Source organism: Pyricularia pennisetigena, chromosome 2 (genome assembly GCF_004337985.1).
Source record: "Pyricularia pennisetigena strain Br36 chromosome 2, whole genome shotgun sequence".
NCBI classification, from domain to species: domain Eukaryota; kingdom Fungi; phylum Ascomycota; class Sordariomycetes; order Magnaporthales; family Pyriculariaceae; genus Pyricularia; species Pyricularia pennisetigena.
Window position 1 is genome coordinate 4,307,208 of NC_043741.1, and position 17,563 is coordinate 4,324,770.

Here is a 17,563-nt window from a genome sequence, read left to right on the forward strand (position 1 = left end):
CTTTTCAGTCAAAAAAGGCGAGCATCAATGAAAGAAGGAGGGAAAGCAGATTACCTGAGACCCAGCAGCAAGACTAATTTGTTTCTCATCCTTTTTCTTCTGTCTGATGCCATTGGAAACATGTAGCCAGGTCAAACTCTCTCCAATGAGCAACTCAAACAACTTAAAGATGTTTTTGACCTGATCGACAAGGATGGAACCGGTATGTCTTTTTTTTTTTTTTTTTTTTTTTTCCACCCTTGGTTTGGGCACTTTTGGACAGAAAGAGGCCCCGCTCAAAGGATGCAAGCCGGCAACTATCCTACATGCACTGCCACAGACAAAATACTACCGCTGCTGCCGTATTGCTACCGGCACTAGATCCGGACCCTGGCTGGCCTGCATTAAGCATTCTTGACCCGAGCGGCTGACGGTCGTGGTCACCCATGAAAATGACGGCAATGGGTAGCCAACGGCAGGGTTGAGATGGACCGAACTATATTGTTACTGCTGTTGTTTTCCTTGTTTTTTTTATTTTTATTTTTATTTTTTATTCTTACTGACACACGAACGCTCTGCCACCGGATAGGAGCCATCTCAGCCTCCGAGTTCGCCGAAGCCATGGAGTCGCTCGGCTTGAGCTCCTCGGCCGCCGAAGCGCAGGAAATTATCAGCGAGATAGACCAGAACAAGGATGGCCAGATCGACTTTCACGGTACTGTTTACTTTCCCACAATTATGCCAGCAAATGGTGATAACTATTCATGATCGAAACAGAAAATCATAACGGCTAACAAACGACAAACTGCCGTCTTGAAGAGTTCCTTCGGGTTATGTCGCATCCCGAGACACACGATGCCCTGGACCCCAGCGACAGGAAGAAGGACTCTAAAAAGGACGAGCGTGAGCTGCTGGCCGCCTTCAAGGTCTTTGATTCGGACGGCAGCGGGTCCATCTCCCCCGAGGAGCTGCGGCATGCCTTGAGGCCCCTGGGTTATACCCCGGCTGAGATTGACGAAATGATTGCCCACGCCGACCTGGATGGGAACGGTTCCATCGACTGTATGTGTTTTTCACTTTTTTCTTTTTTCTTTCTTTCTTTTTGTCTCGACGGTTCTCCGATACTGCGAATGTCTTACTGACCAAAATGGTATTGTCCGTACACCATTAGACCAAGAGTTTGTCGAGCTCATGTCGCAGAAGCATTAAATATCTGGCTATAATACCCCGGGAAAGAGAGCACAAGCTGTCTTGGTTTTTTTCTTTCTTTTTTGAATTTGGTCTTTGCTTTATTCTTCGAGATGCGGAAAGTGAAGTAAGTTTTTCACTTACCACTAGCTTTTTTTTTTTTTTTTTTTTTTTTTGCGTAGTTGTCATAAAGATTCTTTCTTGGTTGGACCCCTCCGATGTGTTCCGAATGTCTTTTCTCGAAGTGAACTTTACAACCACAGAAAGGCTTCACTTCGCAAAGGCCATCCCATCTCTTGTCTTCTGTACGGACCTGCCTATACAGACTCGATACTCTCAACAAGTTGGCTTACATCGACTGGGCGGCCGCCGAAACCTACCACATACCAGGCTGTAAATTACGTGACCGCTTCCACCCTAGCTGAAGCCAGCATCTAACAAATCATGAAAAGGCAAAAAGAGACGACCAAAGGGGTTTTTATTAACTTTCACTTTTATGTGATTCAGAACGAAGAGGATCAAGTCAAGAGTCTCCTCTTCATTCCTTCCCCCCTATGTGGCGATAAACGACACTAAAGTCCCTACCCTTGCACCTCTCCTCCCGGTCGGCCGCGTCGTACACCTCCTTGGCCCTGCCGGCCAGTTCGAGCCTCGCGCCCGCCTCCTGCGCCGCCGTAATGGCCAGGCCCAGGTCCTTGCGCATCAGGGCGATGCCGAACCCTCCGGCGTAGTCCCGACCCGCGGGCGCGCCGTCGACCACGCCGGGCACGGGGTTGTTCGTCTCGCTGGGCCAGCACCTGCCCGTCGAGGCGTTGATGACGCCCGCCAGGACCTTGGGGTCCAGCCCCCACCGGATCCCCAGGTTCATGGCCTCGGCCGTGGCCACGTTGGAGATGGCGAGGAGGTAGTTGTTGGCCAGCTTGGCCGACAGGCCCGTGCCCTGGGCGCCGCAGTGCAGCACCCGCCTGCCCATCTTGAGCAGGACCGGCTCGATGCGCCCCACCAGCTCCGGTCTCTCGCAGCCCAGCATAAAGGTCAGCGTCCCCGCCGTGGCCCCGACCACGCCTCCAGACATGGGCGCGTCGGCAAAGGTCGAGCCCGCCGCCGCTACTGCCTTTGCCACCTCCCTAGACGAGGACGGGTCGATGGTCGAGCAGTCGATGAACAGGCACGGTTTTTGTCTGTCGTCTTGGGACTGGGAGGCGATGATGGATTTGTAGACCGTCTTTACGTGGATCGGCTCGGGAAGCACGGTTATGACAGTATCCTACGTATAGTAGTTGTCGTAGCCTGTCGTGTTAGAAATCAAAGAGAGAAAAAAAAAGCCTCATCCTCTTTTCATCTGCTTGCTGGTGTCGGATGCGACACCATAAGCCAGGTAGCAGCAGCAAAAAGTAAGTGACTTACCGCTCCGGCCGAGGCGGCCTCACCAGACTCGGCCAGCTCAACCACCGCCCCGCCTGTCGTTTCTGTTCTTGAAGACGTCTTCATCTCTCCCGCCAGCCTCTGCATTGCGTCTCGGTTGATATCGTACAGACGAACGGTGTCTGTTGGGGAAAGCTTTGACTGCAGATTCTTGGCCATTTGGTATCCCTGTAAAAGGTCGTTACGAATCAATCAAACTGAAGGCCCCATAGTCAAAAGTCTCGAATACGATGCCCGCGTTCATCAATGGGGTTTTCCAATTATTTCCTCCGGTACATGTTTTTTTTTTTTTTTTCTTTTTTTCTCAGAATGAAACCGCTTACCATTTGCCCCAGCCCAATGAAGCCGTATGTGTCTAGCCTCTGCGGCGTCGACGAGAAAGCCCTTCTCGACGTCCTGACATGGCGTAGAGATTGTGGCGAGACTTTCATGTTTGGTGCTGTGAATGGTTATTATCGTGCGCGGTTTTGATTTGGTTATGAGAAGCCAAAACTCGGCTGATCTAGAGACAAACGAGAAGGGAGGTGGGGAATAGTATGAGACAATGTTCTCGTTACAATTGTTTTGTTTTCGCTTTCTTTTTTTTTTTTCTTTCTTTCTTTTTTTCCCGCCCTTCGTCGATGGCGATGGCCCGGTATTTGTGCAAACCACACCGAGGTCTCTAAAACCGTGCTCGGCTCGAATTGGGGGCGCGCGGGGAAACCCAGCCCGGATAGCGACGGCACTGCCCATGGGGCCCCAGATTTTGAGCTAAGAATGGGGTGGGCCGCCATTGAGGCAGGGGGGTTGTCTGGCACGTCCGTTCGCTTCTTTGGTGTGGCGCTCAAATGATCGATTAGGTTCCTTGGGTTTACCTTGGATACACCTAGAGTAGGCATGGTATCACGTTATAGGGTCTGCCGGTTCGTTCCAAGTCCCACGATTTCAGATTCTAACAGAAAAGCCGGGAAGGTCCATGGTACCTCTGCAATTCTTCAACTACTGTAGTGTAGTCTAGTACTTGGCGACGCCTTTGTGTACCAATACCTACAGATGACCTCATGGCCACTAGCTACTTAGCTACAGTCGTGCCCCGAGAGATGGCTGATTATACGTCATTTGAAGATTTAATATGCGGTATTATAACTTTGAAGGCCTGTACTATCTTATACTGGTCTTTTGTAAAATTTAAATTCGTAGGACCAACAGGGCTGGCCGTGTATCTCGAATAAGTATCTGGCTTGTTCCGGCGCAACGCGCAAGACTCTACCCAAAGAAGGCTGCACGCGCACGTCCTTTTGTGCTGTCATGCAATTATTGACAAGGGGAAGAGAATAAAGATGAAAGAAAGAGAGAAAAAGAGGGTATGTGCACATATCGCGAACTTTGTATACAAGGGGGAATCTTCAACTCCAAACAAACCACTCCATAGAAGACGTCGTCAATATTCGCCAACCTGTGGAAACACCGTTTCCTATGTTTTTTTTACAGCATTCCCATGACGTACGGTACCAATGCACTCGCAGCACTATAGCTTCGAAGTTAGTGACCATTCGCAAGTTTGTCAGACTAGAGGGAAGAGAAAAAAAAAAAAAAAAAAAAAAGACTCACCCAACAGCCAGAGTGGCACTGATTCCAAACAGCGCACGCTTGCGCACGCGGTCCCGCTTCTGCTCCGCCTCCGTCTTCACCTTTTTAGCCCTTGGCCCATTCTCAACGATCCCGTCTTCCTTGTCTTTCTCCGCTTCCTCCTGCTCGTCAACAGAGATGCCCTCAGCTTTCCTCTTGCTGGTCTTCACCGGAGTTTCAGGCTGCCTGGCCACCGAGGGGGAGCCGGGTACAGAGGCGGATCCCGAGACCGTTTCTTTAGCAGCCAAGACCATTTCCTTTGCTTCGGCAACCATGCGTGCAGTCTCCTCAGCGGATGGTGGCTCTCCGAACAAAGGTAATTCGACTTCCATGTTGGTATGGGTCGTTTCAACGCCGTTCTCATCAACCTTTACGTCTTGGTCCACAGTGATTTTGACCTTGGGCTCATCTTCTTCCATAGGGGCTGGCACAGGCTCCTTTTCGAGTGACTCAATAACGACATCTTCCGACACCGGCTCAAGCGCAGGCACGGGCAATGCCGGAGCAGCACCAAGCTGAGAAGTGGCCAAAGTCGGTGATGCTGACGGCTTCGCACTGCTGGTTTCCGATGATGCACTCTGCTGAGACGAAAGAGCTTTCGCCGAGCGCTTACGAGGGCTTGCAGTCGCGCGGCTCGATTTGGTAGGGCTTGCCGATCGCCGCGTACGGGAGCTGGTCCGTATCGAGCTCGGCGTCGGAGGCGCAACGCCATGGAAATACTTGGGTGGCGCCGAAATCACCTTTGATGACGCAGCTGCAGCCCTGGCAGATTGAGGCCCATGAAGAGGGATGTCGGTGGGATCAAGTAGAGCGCGGATCCAAGTGGCGATGTTGTATTCCTCGGCAAGCGCAATTGCCTGGTCTGGAGAGATCCAAACGTTACCGGCCGTCTCTTCCTTGCTGGTAGCCGGGAGAGACTTGATATAGTTCCGTTCGGCCTCCTCATCCTCAGCAGCAGCATATGGGAAAGTAGCCTTGAACATGCCAGTGGCTGAGACGTAGCCATCCGAACTTCGTCGCATCAGAAAGTAGGCATTCGGAGTTCCTTTGCTGAAAATGCCCGAGACCACGCCCTTCGGAAGAGGTGCGCGGAGATGTGCATAGTCAAAGACACGAAGACCATTGGATTCGGCATCCTTGGGGATTGCGACTCGTTGATTCAGTTTGGTTTGGCCCAAAGCCCGGCAGTTCACAAGATCGGCATCTGAGGATGGACGCTCCAGTTAGCTTCAGGTTTTGACCTCTTATCGCCAGAGAGATGACTGACAATCTGGAACATCCTCAACCATGTACGGGTTGCGCCTCTCTGGCAGGCTGTGTTCTCTTGTGATAGACATTGTTGCCAGGCTGAACAATATCAAGAATGCTGCGTTGCGCTCAAGATGGTGGTTGAATGGAAAACAAATTACAGAAGAAGAAAAATAAATATAGGTAATTCCTTTCTTCAGGCCAATCTGAGGGTTGTCCGCATTAGCATTTGCACTGCCGAACCTAAGCTTTCCTCCGCAAAACAAAAAAAAAGAACAGCGTCGTAGGTCTCTGTTGCCGCCGTTCAACAATTCCACGAGTATGAATCCGAGTTGAGTACAGTAAGGTCTCTCGGGACGCGGTTGGGCAAGGTCGCGCGATCTCGTTGTTGCAGCTCGGCCATGGTTACCGCGCTACTGTCAAGTGCGCAGACCATTTTGCAGCAAGGGGGGACAAAACGGGTATACAACCTACCAATTAAATGAGAAAAAAAAAAGTAAAGGAATGTGATATTTAAAGAATAAGTAGGCTAAAGAAGGCGGAGAGAAGAAGGGCGCGAGGAATCAGCAATACTGAGAAAAGGTCAGAGTCAAAGATCGCGAGCAACAAAATGCGATTTCCGCCGACCAGCAAATCTTTGGGCGCGCAAGACGAGACAGCGAAAAGAAACGGGTGGGCGACTTTGGGAGATTGCTGGGGTTACTGGCGCGATTTGTATGAGCAGTCGCGCTGCAAGAAAAAGCGCCCCACTGTCCGTCGATACCCGCCAATGGCAGTTGCTGACGGCTCGTTAGTGTGCCCCGCTATGTCTACATCTGGCGCAGTGGGCCCAAGGAGGGCCGCTTTTGTACTCAACAGTTCGTGCACTAACGTCCACTTCTGGCCACCTAGCGTCTACCGTTGCAGTGGTGATTTTAATGACCTTTGCTTGGCGGGGACTGCCCTGAGATTTGACAGCGAGCGTGATCGTGGCATGCTACAACCCGACTGGCGCAAGAAGCGTGGGGAAATAAACTGCCATGGATTAAGCACCTAGGTCCCTATATCTGACCATGCTGCATAATTAGGTATGCTATGCCAGTCCACTTTTGGCCGTCAGCCATATTCATGCTGTACCAACTTATGCAAAGCATTGGGTTTGCGACCTAACTGTGAATCGCAGTAGACCAAGGATGGAGGACAAATGGTTAACCCGACGGCAACATGAATCAAGTGCCACCCAAACCTCATCTTGCTGACTTAAGCAGAAGTAAGCTTACCAAGTACCGCGACCTGACTTGGATACAAAACTAAGAGCTGATTCCGCTATTCTGGAAGCTTATTTGCGCAGCCCACCGTACGCCATCAACAGGCCACATGTACGTACCTGCCTTAGGTATTATATGTCCTTTCCTTACCCTGCACCTTGAAGTAATGTTGCGGGGTAGCTTAAGCAGATTATGGAGTATTACTATCTTCAAAATTTCTAGTCTAGACTAGAGTACCTAGGTAGTCTAGCAGTAGTGGAAAGCTACGACGGATTCTTGTTGTACCTCTTGTCAGAATGGTCGCGAAGCTACTCTCTCGCCCAGCAGCACCAAAAAGCACCTCCTCTCTCCCACCTTAGCAAGTACAGTATGAAGCTAATCGCCATGGCGAAACCCGGGTCAGGGGACAATGGGAGGGGCGAGATCCATAGTGCTGAGGGTACCAATAATCCCAGATGCAACTGGTGGCCGGCAGAGTCCAAAGCCAATTCGTTTTGGGATGGGATGGATGGTGCATGATCTCCAATGGGTGGTGCGGAATCAGGGGTACACCCCCACCAAAACGACTCCAACCCATGCCATAACAGCTCGGGAGCCCCTCCCGTAGCATCAGGTCGGAAAATAAATAGTATCGTTACTGCCCCTCACCAACGTCGGCCGACTTCAGACCGACAAAGTAGTACACCTGGCTCTCGTGGGTTTTTCCAAAGAAGTAAAGACTCCCGGCGCGCGAAATTTTGCAAACCGCGTGCCTTGCAATCGAATCATAATCCATTAGACGCTCGAACTTATCAAATCCCATCTACAAAATACTCTAGAGCTTCACCGACCCGTCACAGGAGCTAGCTCCCTCATAGACAAAAATGGCTTCCCACCATGATGACGATACGATGCCGGAGGAGACACAGGGCTATAAACTATCTCAGCCCAAGCAGAGTCTGGCCGAGTACAGTCAAATGGGTGAGTTTCTTTTCCCCTGCAACCCGGCCCTCGCCTGATATTCAGATGCCCAATTCAACCATACATACATTGAGTTGGTTTTTGGAATGGACCAATGCTCTGCGCCTTCCCACGCGGGTGGTGCTTAGGTTCTCGACAACAAACGGACAAACAGGCAAACAGGATGGCATGGTCGCCCCGCTTCTCCTGCCTGTCTACCTACCTACCCACCCATCTACCTATGTTAACCTACGCTTCCCGTACTTGCCTTCATTCTCAGTGGTATATCGGAAACAAAGCACGAAAAACGAACGATCCATTGCAGCTGGCCAAGTGACGAGCTTATTTAAATCTACCTGTCTTGCATACAAATCACCAGTAAACAAAGCTCGAGTGAGGTTTGGTGATGGACGTCGTCAAACATATCCATTCTATCACATCAATCCATGCAAAATAGCACCGCTTGGAAATGTTCTCCACACGACCTCCACCTCCGTCGCTGGACTCTGCTTCACCAGAGACTCAGCCGTTCCGCTCGTCGCTCAGGTTGCCTGCATATCGACCAACTGATTATGCGCCGCCCGGGCCTGAAGAGCAGCTGCTGCAGCAGGCGTATTCATACGAGCCCCGTCTTGACCTAGGAGCAATCACCCTGTCAACATTTATCCTACCCAGCCTCAAGTCACGTCCCATTCCGTCGGTTATGAGCCCACTGAATGTCATGTTGCGCATCGACTGGGCCCATCGCCACCGGGATCAAAGCATGCAGCCAAGACGAAACCATGACCTAACAAATGCGACGACGACAGATGCCGGAGACGAGTCCCTGCAGAGGTACAAGCAGTCCCTGGGCCTCGGCCAGGGCAAGGACCTCTCAGACCCCAACGACCCGCGAGTGTGCATCATCTACAGCCTAACCATGGAGTCGCCAGGCCGCGACCCGGTCAAGATTGATCTGCGGACTCCCGGCAGCGAGAAAACCTTGAAGGATCATCCCTTCAAGATCAAGGAGGGTGCCAAGTTTACTATGGTTGCCGATTTCAAGGTCCAGCATGAGATTCTCAGTGGTCTACACTACGTTCAGGTCGTCAAGCGCAAGGGTATCAAGGTCAGCAAGGACAGCGAGATGATTGTAAGTTGACCATTCAAGCCAACATTCGCGCCTTACTCTTGCGGTTCTGGGGTCCTCGACTGACAGGGATCCTGTAGGGAAGCTACGCTCCGAACACGGACAAGCAGCCGATTTACACCAAGAAATGTAAGCAGCCAGCGGTCTTCAATGTTATCGCCGCTCGTACAGTCATATTTTCAGTCTGATTGGTGCAAATAAATGTACTAACAACAACACGCGCAGTCCAAGAAGAGGAGGCTCCCACAGGCATGCTCGCCCGTGGCCACTATAACGCCATCTCTAGCTTTGTTGACGATGACAAGAAGAAGCACCTGGAGTTCGAGTAAGTCCAACCCGCGACTAAGCTTTCTGTCCAAGCTAGAAAAATTAACCAATTTTCCTGCAGGTGGAGTTTCGATATCGCCAAGGACTGGTGATTAACGACATAATGATGAGGTTGGACTGCGTAATAACTCTCAATTCCTCTGGTTTGCCTGCCAGGTCACCCTGGATGGTATGAGGCAAAGCATTCCAGATACCATCGATGAACCAGGTTGCCAATCAGAAAACGCCGGCAAGCGGAGTTGGCGATATGACAAAAAGAAGGGGAGGAGGCATGTAAAAACGCACGAAAGATTTATGACGAAAGGGTTGGTATTTTGGCTTCTCTCATGTGCCCTGCGCATTCGGTCATTTCAATGGAAGGCCGCAGTGTATCGGGCTTTTCCATTGGAGACAAATTAGAGCGATTACGAAAACACGATGCTGAAATCATATTTGCATCTTCCCAAAACCTCGATTGATTGCTTGTATGAGCCACTGGGGTGCCTGTGGAGCTACTCCAGTGGTGTATTAAGTCTGTTCTATTTCGTCATGTCTGTATCGTGCCACAGTCATTAAGTACTCGTAACATACCGCATACCCATCTAGCATTCGAACGCGCTGGCGCAAGGAACCGCAGAAGGTTCCATCGGTTAGGCTGGGCACAGCTATATACACGCCACATTTAGACATCTCTGCCGGGGGAGTTTTGTATAGACACGTTTTGTTGCGCGGTCTCTTTAACGAGGTTTGGGCACGAGCGGTTGGTTCGGCACCAGAACCAACTCTCCGTGTTACAAAAAGTAGTCCGGAAGTGCGCTCGAATCGGCCGCCTTCTCGCCGCCAGGTTGTATATCCTTGTGCTGGTCGTTTTCGGGGGCCGCAGCAAAAACGTTGAAGAAGCGCTCGCCAGTATCGCTAACCTCGAGTACACTAGCCATGTTCCCGCATCGGTAACAGTAGTTTGGTGCGCTCCACACGGTGCTCAGGCGGTCGTCGTAGAGCACCTGGTAGCCCTCCTGACAAAGCTGGTGGGCACGCAGGATGTGCGACATGCCGTTGACGGCCAAGAACTTCTTGACAACCTGCGCGCCAAATGTGTAGCCGGCGCCGCGCGGTGAGAGACTGAATTCGTCGCGCTCCGGGTCTGGATCAGACCACACAAGGTCGGCCATGGGGCCCTCGTGTGGTATTTCGCGGAAACGGTCGATGATCTTGATCTGGTCGATAGAATGAATAGAGGGAGAGAGGCCTGCCAGCCGGAAACCACAGTTAGCAATGGTTCTCCTCTATGACTCTGGCGGGGAGCCCAAACAGTCTCACCTCCGTGAACACAGAATATCTGGTCGTTTATTACAACGCTGAGCGTGAGGAAATCAAACATGTCGGTAAAGTGATGCCAGACGTTGGCATTGCCGTATTTTCTTGAGCATTCGGTATAGAAGCCATATGACTGTGTGACGCCGCGCGACTCGTGATTCCCTCGGATCAAGTGGACGCGGTTCGGGTATCTAAGTTTTAAACAAACAAGGAGGGATATGGTCTCGACACTGAACATGCCGCGATCGACATAGTCGCCTGTGTGGAAGGGAACCCCGCACAACTAGTTAGAAAAGCCTGGTTCTCACGCCCTGAGACGTACATTGGAGGGGGGTCTCGCAAGAGGCTGGACATACCCAAAAAGAGATAATTTGTATCGGGGCACCAGCCACCAATCTTGAATATCTCAATCAGGTCGAAGAACTGGCCATGTATGTCTCCGACAACGGTTACGGGCGCGCGAACGTGGACGACGTTGCTCTCGCGCATGAGCAGCTCTTTGGTCTTGGCGCATATTGCTTCGATGACTGATTCTGCGAGCAGTTCCTTCTTGTACAAGCGCGAGATGCACTCGTCCAGATCGACTGAAGCTGTGTTATGGGGGAGCCCCAGCAGGCGCAAAGTCAGCGACGGTATCGCTCTGGGAGAGGGATACGCAATGAGATGGCGGCAGGCAGCTCTCGACGCCGATGTCGTAGCAAGACGCACGCCACTGTTGCTGTACGATTGGTGTGGGCAGAATAGAAAGTAAATGGTTATGGGTACTAACCCGGTAGGCCGGGCATTGTTTATTCTTTTTTTGCTTTCGGGGGGTGTTGTTTTGGAAGAGCTGCTACGAAGCTCGCTCTCGGGGTCGTTTTATGCGAGGGGTCGGGTCGTTAAGAGGATGCAGGGGCGGTATCTTTGCCTGGCATACGTTTGGTCTCGTAAAGAGGACTCGCTAAGAACCAACATATTTGAAATCAAACAATAGTGAGATGGCGACCAATTATCACACGAAGCTGAAGGTCCAATGTTATTTTTCTTGTTGCTCGGAAGCCAACCCCTTTTTTCAAGTCGGAAGGAAGAAATGCGACATATTGACTGTATTCTTGGTGCAGAGACCCGTCACTGAATACAAAACACGCCTTCGGCGACATGCTGGAAGTCCACCATTAATTGTCGCTGTGACTTGGGGAGGCCAACGCTGACTAACCATAGGAGGAAGGTCTTATTGGCTAGATCAAGGAATACTGTACGCGCACACTGTACCCGCACACAATCCACCGCGAAGCCCGTCTCCTTTGTTTGTTGCGGGCGGCACGGCTCAGCTTTCGCCAATTTGATCTGACAGGACCAGTTAGAAATGAAAACCTCAAATTACATACAACAGAGCCATCTCGGGGAGCCAGCCCCCAGCGTCGCTTATCTATGCTAGATTGAGGGTTTCAGCCTTATTCCCTAACTGATTCTCGACTGGACTCTTTTTCTACCTCTTATGACATCGGACGGCTGATGCACGCCTTGATCCTGGAGGTGGAGGCTGGGATACGCTGGTCTTGCCTTGGGCGCCTGCCCACTTTGAAATCGATCGATCAATCGATCAATCAGCCGATTCCATTTGACGTCCACAGACGCCAGATCTTACCCACCTCACCCATTCCATTCCAGTCGAGCTGAGCTGAAGGGCCCGGCTCCGGCCCCGGCGCCCGAGCAAAGGAGCACGCAGCCCTCGCACGCCATTCCGTCCCGGCTCTGGCTTCACAGCTACCACCGAGATAGAACCCGCTCCGCACGGTCGGTTAAAGGTTTTGGTGTGTGGGCCATTGTGACCTAGACTAAACCCAGCGTCACTACGCTTGCTTGATAAGTGGTCTGGCCCGTTGGTGCGCCGCGCTTCCTGTTGGCGATCAACATTGCGACTTTTCGCTTTTGTTACTGTTCCCCCATTACCTTTGTTTTGGGTCTTCCATCCAGCTTACCGGTCGGGACTCACGGCACTTTGTTATCGCTTCCCTTCCTGTCAAACGTGTGGGCGCACGCCATTCTCACTCCGGGTCGCAACCTTACTCTTTGGTCGACATTCACAATGGCGGCACGTGCTCCTGGGCAGGATGCCGCCAGGGAGGAGCCATCATGCTTCAACTGTGGGATCAAAGGCCATTTTGCCATAGCATGTCCCGAAGAAGTTCGCAAAGAGCCTGCGTAAGTCCAAATTTCTCTTTTGGGTTATACTGAGGCAGGCCTTGACCTTGCTGGATTGTTTCATCTTTTTTTCAAGTTATATTCTGCCAATATACTTGTCTTCCCCAATACTGATGACCTACCTTATCACGTCATCAGTGGTCTACAAGCATTCCGTGAGCGTAAAGCTGCGGCACAATCAAAGGGTTCTCGGGGAGGTCCTGGGCAAGGTAAAGGATCGGGCGGCACAGGCATGATCATCACAAAGTACGCACCGCCGCCGCATCCATCACTTCCACCACCACCGCCGCCTGCTGCAGCTATCCTAGGCTACTATCCTCAAACCACACCGCCCCCGCATGCTGCGCATCCGGCCCAGTCGGCCGGCCCTCCCGCCTGGCACTACCCTCCCAGCAACTACAGCCCGGCATATCAAGCGCCTCCGCCGCCGCCGCCACCACCCGTGCACCATGCACAACCCCCTTATGAACCGTACGCTCACCCAGCATACCCGCCAGCCGCCCCTACTGGCGGCCCGTACTATCCGCCACCTTACGGTGCCCCTCCCCCTCCCCCTCAGCCACCGTACTACCCGGGATCGCAATCAACTTACAACTCTGCCGTATATCCACCCCCTGCTCAGGCCTCACCGGCGCCAGGATTTCCATACCCGCCTGCAGCGCCTGCAGTTTCTGCTAACCAGTCATACCCATACACCGCCCCACCACCTCCATCATACCCTCCACACCCTTACGATACAGCTCAAGGTTACTATCCGCCTCCGTACCTCGACGAGAGAGGCCGGGGTAACTTTTACTCTGGCGCACGTGGTATTGGTCAGTCCCGTAATCGCGGCGGCTCGAATAACCGCGACCGTGACCGTCATCGAGATCGTGATAGAGATAGAGAGAGGCACAGGGGACGAGATCGAGATCGCAGTTTTGGTTCCAAGAATCAACGCAAGGGTCTACTGCAAAAGGCGCAGACACTTCCACAAACAGGCGGAAAGACCCCACCACCGTCTGAAGCACAGAAAGACAAGTTAGAAGGCAGTCCGACCACGCCAGCAAAGGCTATTGGAAAACCCAAGACCCCTGAAAAGGACCAAAGCCCTAGCATTGAGGATATTTTGGGATGCGACCTGGAGTCTGCGTTCACGGAGATTCCAACCAAGCCTGCAGACCCCGTTGGGCAGCCTCTCCCGAGCGAATACACCGATGCTCCTACGATACCCCCAGCGTTTGATGCCAAGTGTCTCAAATCCGAGTTTTTCTCGGCGGATGATTGTGACTCGTTCAGCCGTTCCATCCGCGATTCCAAGTATTGGAAGAATGCAAAGCACGACCCAGCGTTCAAGGCCTGGGCCGGCATGGTCTCCCGCCGCTTCATCAATAGCATTCACCTATATCACAGCTATAGAACTTCCTCTGCTCCGAGCCCCGATGAAATTATCGCCGAGGACGTTGTACTCGATGAGATAGTTGTCCAACCATCACCACCTCGCGTGTCCAGTCCAAAAGTCTCAAATCCAAGATTGCCTGGTGCAAGACCTGATGTCTTGGGAAAACATGCAAGAAGTCCCGCTGATGATGGGGAAACACAGTCTTCTCTCAAGCGATTCAAGGGCATAGCGGGCTTGCCTCAGCTATCTGCTTTTCAGCCGCCTTCTGGTGTTAAACGGCATCACCAACGAGGCGAAGGTGGTAGCCATTTGTCTCAGGATAGCAGAGACCATCGCCATTTACACAAAGACTCGCCACGGTCTAGCGAGTTGCCGTATAACTCAAGAGTACGGCACGATTCGGGCTATCAAAGCAACAATTCTCCGGACAAGCCATACGCAGAGCGTTTATACGGCAGCTCGAGCGCGACCCGTGACCACCGAGGACATTCAAGATCACGGCCCCAGTCTCAATCTCGCTCCCGATCTCGTTCTCGCTCCCGTTCTCGTTCTTCTTCCCCGCAAACTGGACGTGAAACTTACAAGCCAAGGAGTCTCTCCAAGAACCCTTCTGGTCGACATGGCCGTCATGGGTCACCGAGTTATACGAGGACACGGTCAAGTTCACCCTTGGATGACTTTGAAAGAGAAATTCTGGGTATTGCACGGGAAGAGGTTCCTGAGAAGAAGGCTGTCAAGCCAAAGCGGCGTCACGACAAAGTGGTCGAAGTCTTCAGGTATGTTTTGCTTAGCCGTTTCATTAAGTCTCAACCAATTCTGGCCCGTTGTCTTGCTCTTAACACTCTCTTTAGTCGCCGCTGGTGAACCAGCTATTCTTCGCAGCTTGGATATAGCAAAACTATCGCCACGGCTCAAGCTTTTGACGAGCCTTTGTCGTCGTTTCTTTTGCTAGCTTTACGTTGTCCACTCTATCTCCGTGTCATGTGCGTGAGCCCCCGTGGCTCATGTAGTCCGCCAGCAAGGTGCCGCGGGTACCACTGCCAGCGTTCGCTATATGTGGACACGCACGGGTTCGCCTGGTCGAGCCTTTGCCCAGTACGGCAAGGCTAGCTGCTACATGGCCTAACTTTTTTTTTCCCCACGCTTCTCATACGATGTCGGGATCTCGGACTTTTGAGTCTTCCTAACCCAGATAACTGTCCTGCTTTCTTTCTTTTTTTTTTCGAACCCGCCTAGGACGGGTTGTCCTGATTCTCCTGATTGACAGGTCCCGACCCACCCCTCTTCATATCAGCCATATACATATCATCCACCGGAGTACATCATGTAGGCATGGTTCTCCGGCGTTGCATCAAGGCCGATGGACCGGTCGGTCTAAAATCTCTACTATTGCTCACAAACCATGTACCTTGAATAATATTATAACGATTTTAAATTCCTCCTCAAACGATGTCTCTGGCATTACTTGGCATATCCATAGTCAATCAAACCCAGCCTACAGTGTCATTGATTCTGCATTACATCCTCATTGAATTTCAGACGGCTACCAACATCAGGATACAAAACTACCCGTGCTGTTTTTCGTCGCAGGTATATCTCGCGGGTTGCTTGGAGGGTTGGCATTGTAGAAGTTACGATGCCACTCCCATTCTATATCCGGACGTTGGCGATACTAGTGTTCGCCTATAGATTTTGACGTGCGTACATCAAGCGTCGCACTTCAGATCTTGGTAAGGCGCTGGCCGGGGCCTTTCCGGTATCATGCCGTATGGACCTATAGGGTTTCGCTGCTTAGGTTCTTCTCATGTTAAATTCAATCTAGGTTGTCATTGGGTGCAGCCTAGCTTTCCATCTCGATGGAATGTGATATGTCTTGTGGAACAATATCAAGAGCTGCGTTTCAATACTATTCGTTTCAACACTTTGAAGCTTAGTCTTTCTAAGATAGAATCAAGAAGTATTTCCAAGTCATTTTCAATGGCCCTGTAGGTTGAATAAATGGACGGCAGCTATATACTTGCCCTAAGAACATCCTGCATAGGCCGCACGCGATATATATTAATCGTTTCCAACGCGACTATTCTGGAGCGCGGCAAAAAGGGAGTGCACAAGTAGTAAACCACTTGTCACAATTATGAGAGAAAATACGCAAGCAGCAGTAGCAGTAACAGCAGCACCTCTGGCGCTGATACGAAACCCTCGTTGACGCACGCATGCCTGTCCTCCCGCCGCACCAGCAGCCCCATGCACGGCGCGTGTAAACAAAAGGCGTAGACGTGGAAAGTATCCTCTCGGGCCAGACCGCGCGTGAGCACGCTATCTATCATGGGTATTGTTGACTTGGGGTGAAAAAAAAAAAGAAAGGATAGAGAAGAAAAAGGAAGACCGAGACTAAGATGAACAAATGATAGGGCGCGCCCTTGAGATTCCTCTCGGTCAAAAAAAAGGCACCGAGCTTCGCAAGGAGGCCTCGGGGTCCAAGGTAGGTTCTAGACTCTGCTGACATGTCAAAAGCCAGTTCACGCTAGGGTTGTCTCAATACGGCAAGAGATGCACAGACTCGAGGTCTGGAGCATTCGTTGTTTATTTTTCCAGGGGCATGTGTACCCCGGGTTTGCGAATTTGACAAGTTTTCCAGAAGCAACAGCAAAAAGAAAGGGGAAAGCAGTTCGGCTTTGTTAGGTGGAGTTTCGAAATCGTTGCCCAGGCCACTCGCTTGGTGCTTTTGCAAGTGCTAGACTAGCCTAGCCTAGAATTAGCCTAGTCCAGTTATCCTCGTCTACTTCGGGAAACTTTTTTTTTCTCCTCTATTTTTCACGCGGTAAGGATGACTGGGCCCAGGTTGGCGGTTACGAACGATATCAAAGCAAGCTCGTTGACGGACTTGAATCAGTATGGTTCGGATGACAAATGCACGCACGGTTTCATGCCAGGAGCCTATCTAGATGCAAGGCGCAGAATTGAAGCATGCAGGTCCATGATAGGGTAGGCTGGGACTGCGTTGAGTTGGGGCTCTAGAATATCCAACCACGTGGGCGTGGCAATTGGATGTCCTCCTATCTTCTTTTCTGACAACAGTTTGGAGGGCGAGGGTCTTGACGAGAAAGAAACAAAAGGTTAAAAAAAACAAAAAAAAACAAAAAAAACAAAAAGGGGGGGTGGGGGGCCAACTTTGATTGACCAAATACAACACGCAGATGGCGAATTTTCAAGATGCTGCTGGCAATTCTATACCGGGTAGACTTGCAGTTTTTAGCTTTGTTTCTACTATGTATAAAGGGGCGCTAATTGCCGGAGTTGTGCTTGTATTGAGACCCCCTGTAGTCATGGTAGGCTGGCTCTTGGCACAATGCTTCTGTAAAGTAGCTAGAGTAATTAGGGTACAAGCCGACCAATCGTATCTATTTTATCAAATCTGCGTTGTTAAGGCGGCTATATCAAGAGAAACGGTTGACCAGCCTTCAAACACACGAGTTTCGCCTCGGCCTTGGAATCTATATCACACTTCTCCCATCTCTTCTTTTGTCGGTCGCTATAGAGTTGTATGATGGGATTTATCCGAATCCGATAAATCTCTCGGTTCTGGTTGAGTGGCCTCTGACGAATGTGACG

At 51.3% G+C, this 17,563-nt stretch overlaps 6 protein-coding genes across 6 annotated transcripts; 3 read left to right on the forward strand and 3 right to left on the reverse strand.

Moving 5' to 3' along the window:
- Nucleotides 1–600: 600 nt before the first annotated feature.
- Nucleotides 601–1,188, forward strand: PpBr36_01201 (uncharacterized protein; the record flags this gene model as incomplete). The annotated part of the gene is made up of 3 exons (XM_029888389.1): nucleotides 601–694; nucleotides 799–1,041; nucleotides 1,151–1,188. The coding sequence occupies 3 exons, from the start codon at nucleotides 601–603 to the stop codon at nucleotides 1,186–1,188; spliced, it is 375 nt and encodes a 124-aa protein (XP_029750589.1).
- Nucleotides 1,189–1,705: 517 nt separating this feature from the next.
- On the reverse strand, nucleotides 1,706–3,023 carry PpBr36_01202 (uncharacterized protein; the record flags this gene model as incomplete). Its single annotated transcript, XM_029888390.1, has 3 exons — nucleotides 1,706–2,434; nucleotides 2,575–2,760; nucleotides 2,916–3,023. The coding sequence occupies 3 exons, from the start codon at nucleotides 3,021–3,023 to the stop codon at nucleotides 1,706–1,708; spliced, it is 1,023 nt and encodes a 340-aa protein (XP_029750588.1).
- A 1,033-nt stretch (nucleotides 3,024–4,056) lies between these two features.
- PpBr36_01203 (uncharacterized protein) lies at nucleotides 4,057–5,537 on the reverse strand (the record flags this gene model as incomplete). The annotated part of the gene is made up of 3 exons (XM_029888391.1): nucleotides 4,057–4,099; nucleotides 4,183–5,404; nucleotides 5,468–5,537. The coding sequence occupies 3 exons, from the start codon at nucleotides 5,535–5,537 to the stop codon at nucleotides 4,057–4,059; spliced, it is 1,335 nt and encodes a 444-aa protein (XP_029750587.1).
- A 2,021-nt stretch (nucleotides 5,538–7,558) lies between these two features.
- Nucleotides 7,559–9,182, forward strand: PpBr36_01204 (uncharacterized protein; the record flags this gene model as incomplete). The annotated part of the gene is made up of 6 exons (XM_029888392.1): nucleotides 7,559–7,655; nucleotides 8,014–8,027; nucleotides 8,092–8,766; nucleotides 8,844–8,892; nucleotides 8,989–9,088; nucleotides 9,152–9,182. The coding sequence occupies 6 exons, from the start codon at nucleotides 7,559–7,561 to the stop codon at nucleotides 9,180–9,182; spliced, it is 966 nt and encodes a 321-aa protein (XP_029750594.1).
- Nucleotides 9,183–9,860: 678 nt separating this feature from the next.
- On the reverse strand, nucleotides 9,861–11,171 carry PpBr36_01205 (uncharacterized protein; the record flags this gene model as incomplete). Its single annotated transcript, XM_029888393.1, has 4 exons — nucleotides 9,861–10,318; nucleotides 10,390–10,644; nucleotides 10,743–10,976; nucleotides 11,156–11,171. 4 exons carry the CDS (start codon nucleotides 11,169–11,171, stop codon nucleotides 9,861–9,863), a joined length of 963 nt encoding a protein of 320 aa, XP_029750593.1.
- Nucleotides 11,172–12,343: 1,172 nt separating this feature from the next.
- Nucleotides 12,344–14,815, forward strand: PpBr36_01206 (uncharacterized protein; the record flags this gene model as incomplete). Its single annotated transcript, XM_029888394.1, has 3 exons — nucleotides 12,344–12,570; nucleotides 12,709–14,727; nucleotides 14,803–14,815. Coding segments are annotated over 3 exons (2,259 nt in total), but the record flags the coding sequence as incomplete, so codon positions are not given.
- Nucleotides 14,816–17,563: the final 2,748 nt, after the last annotated feature.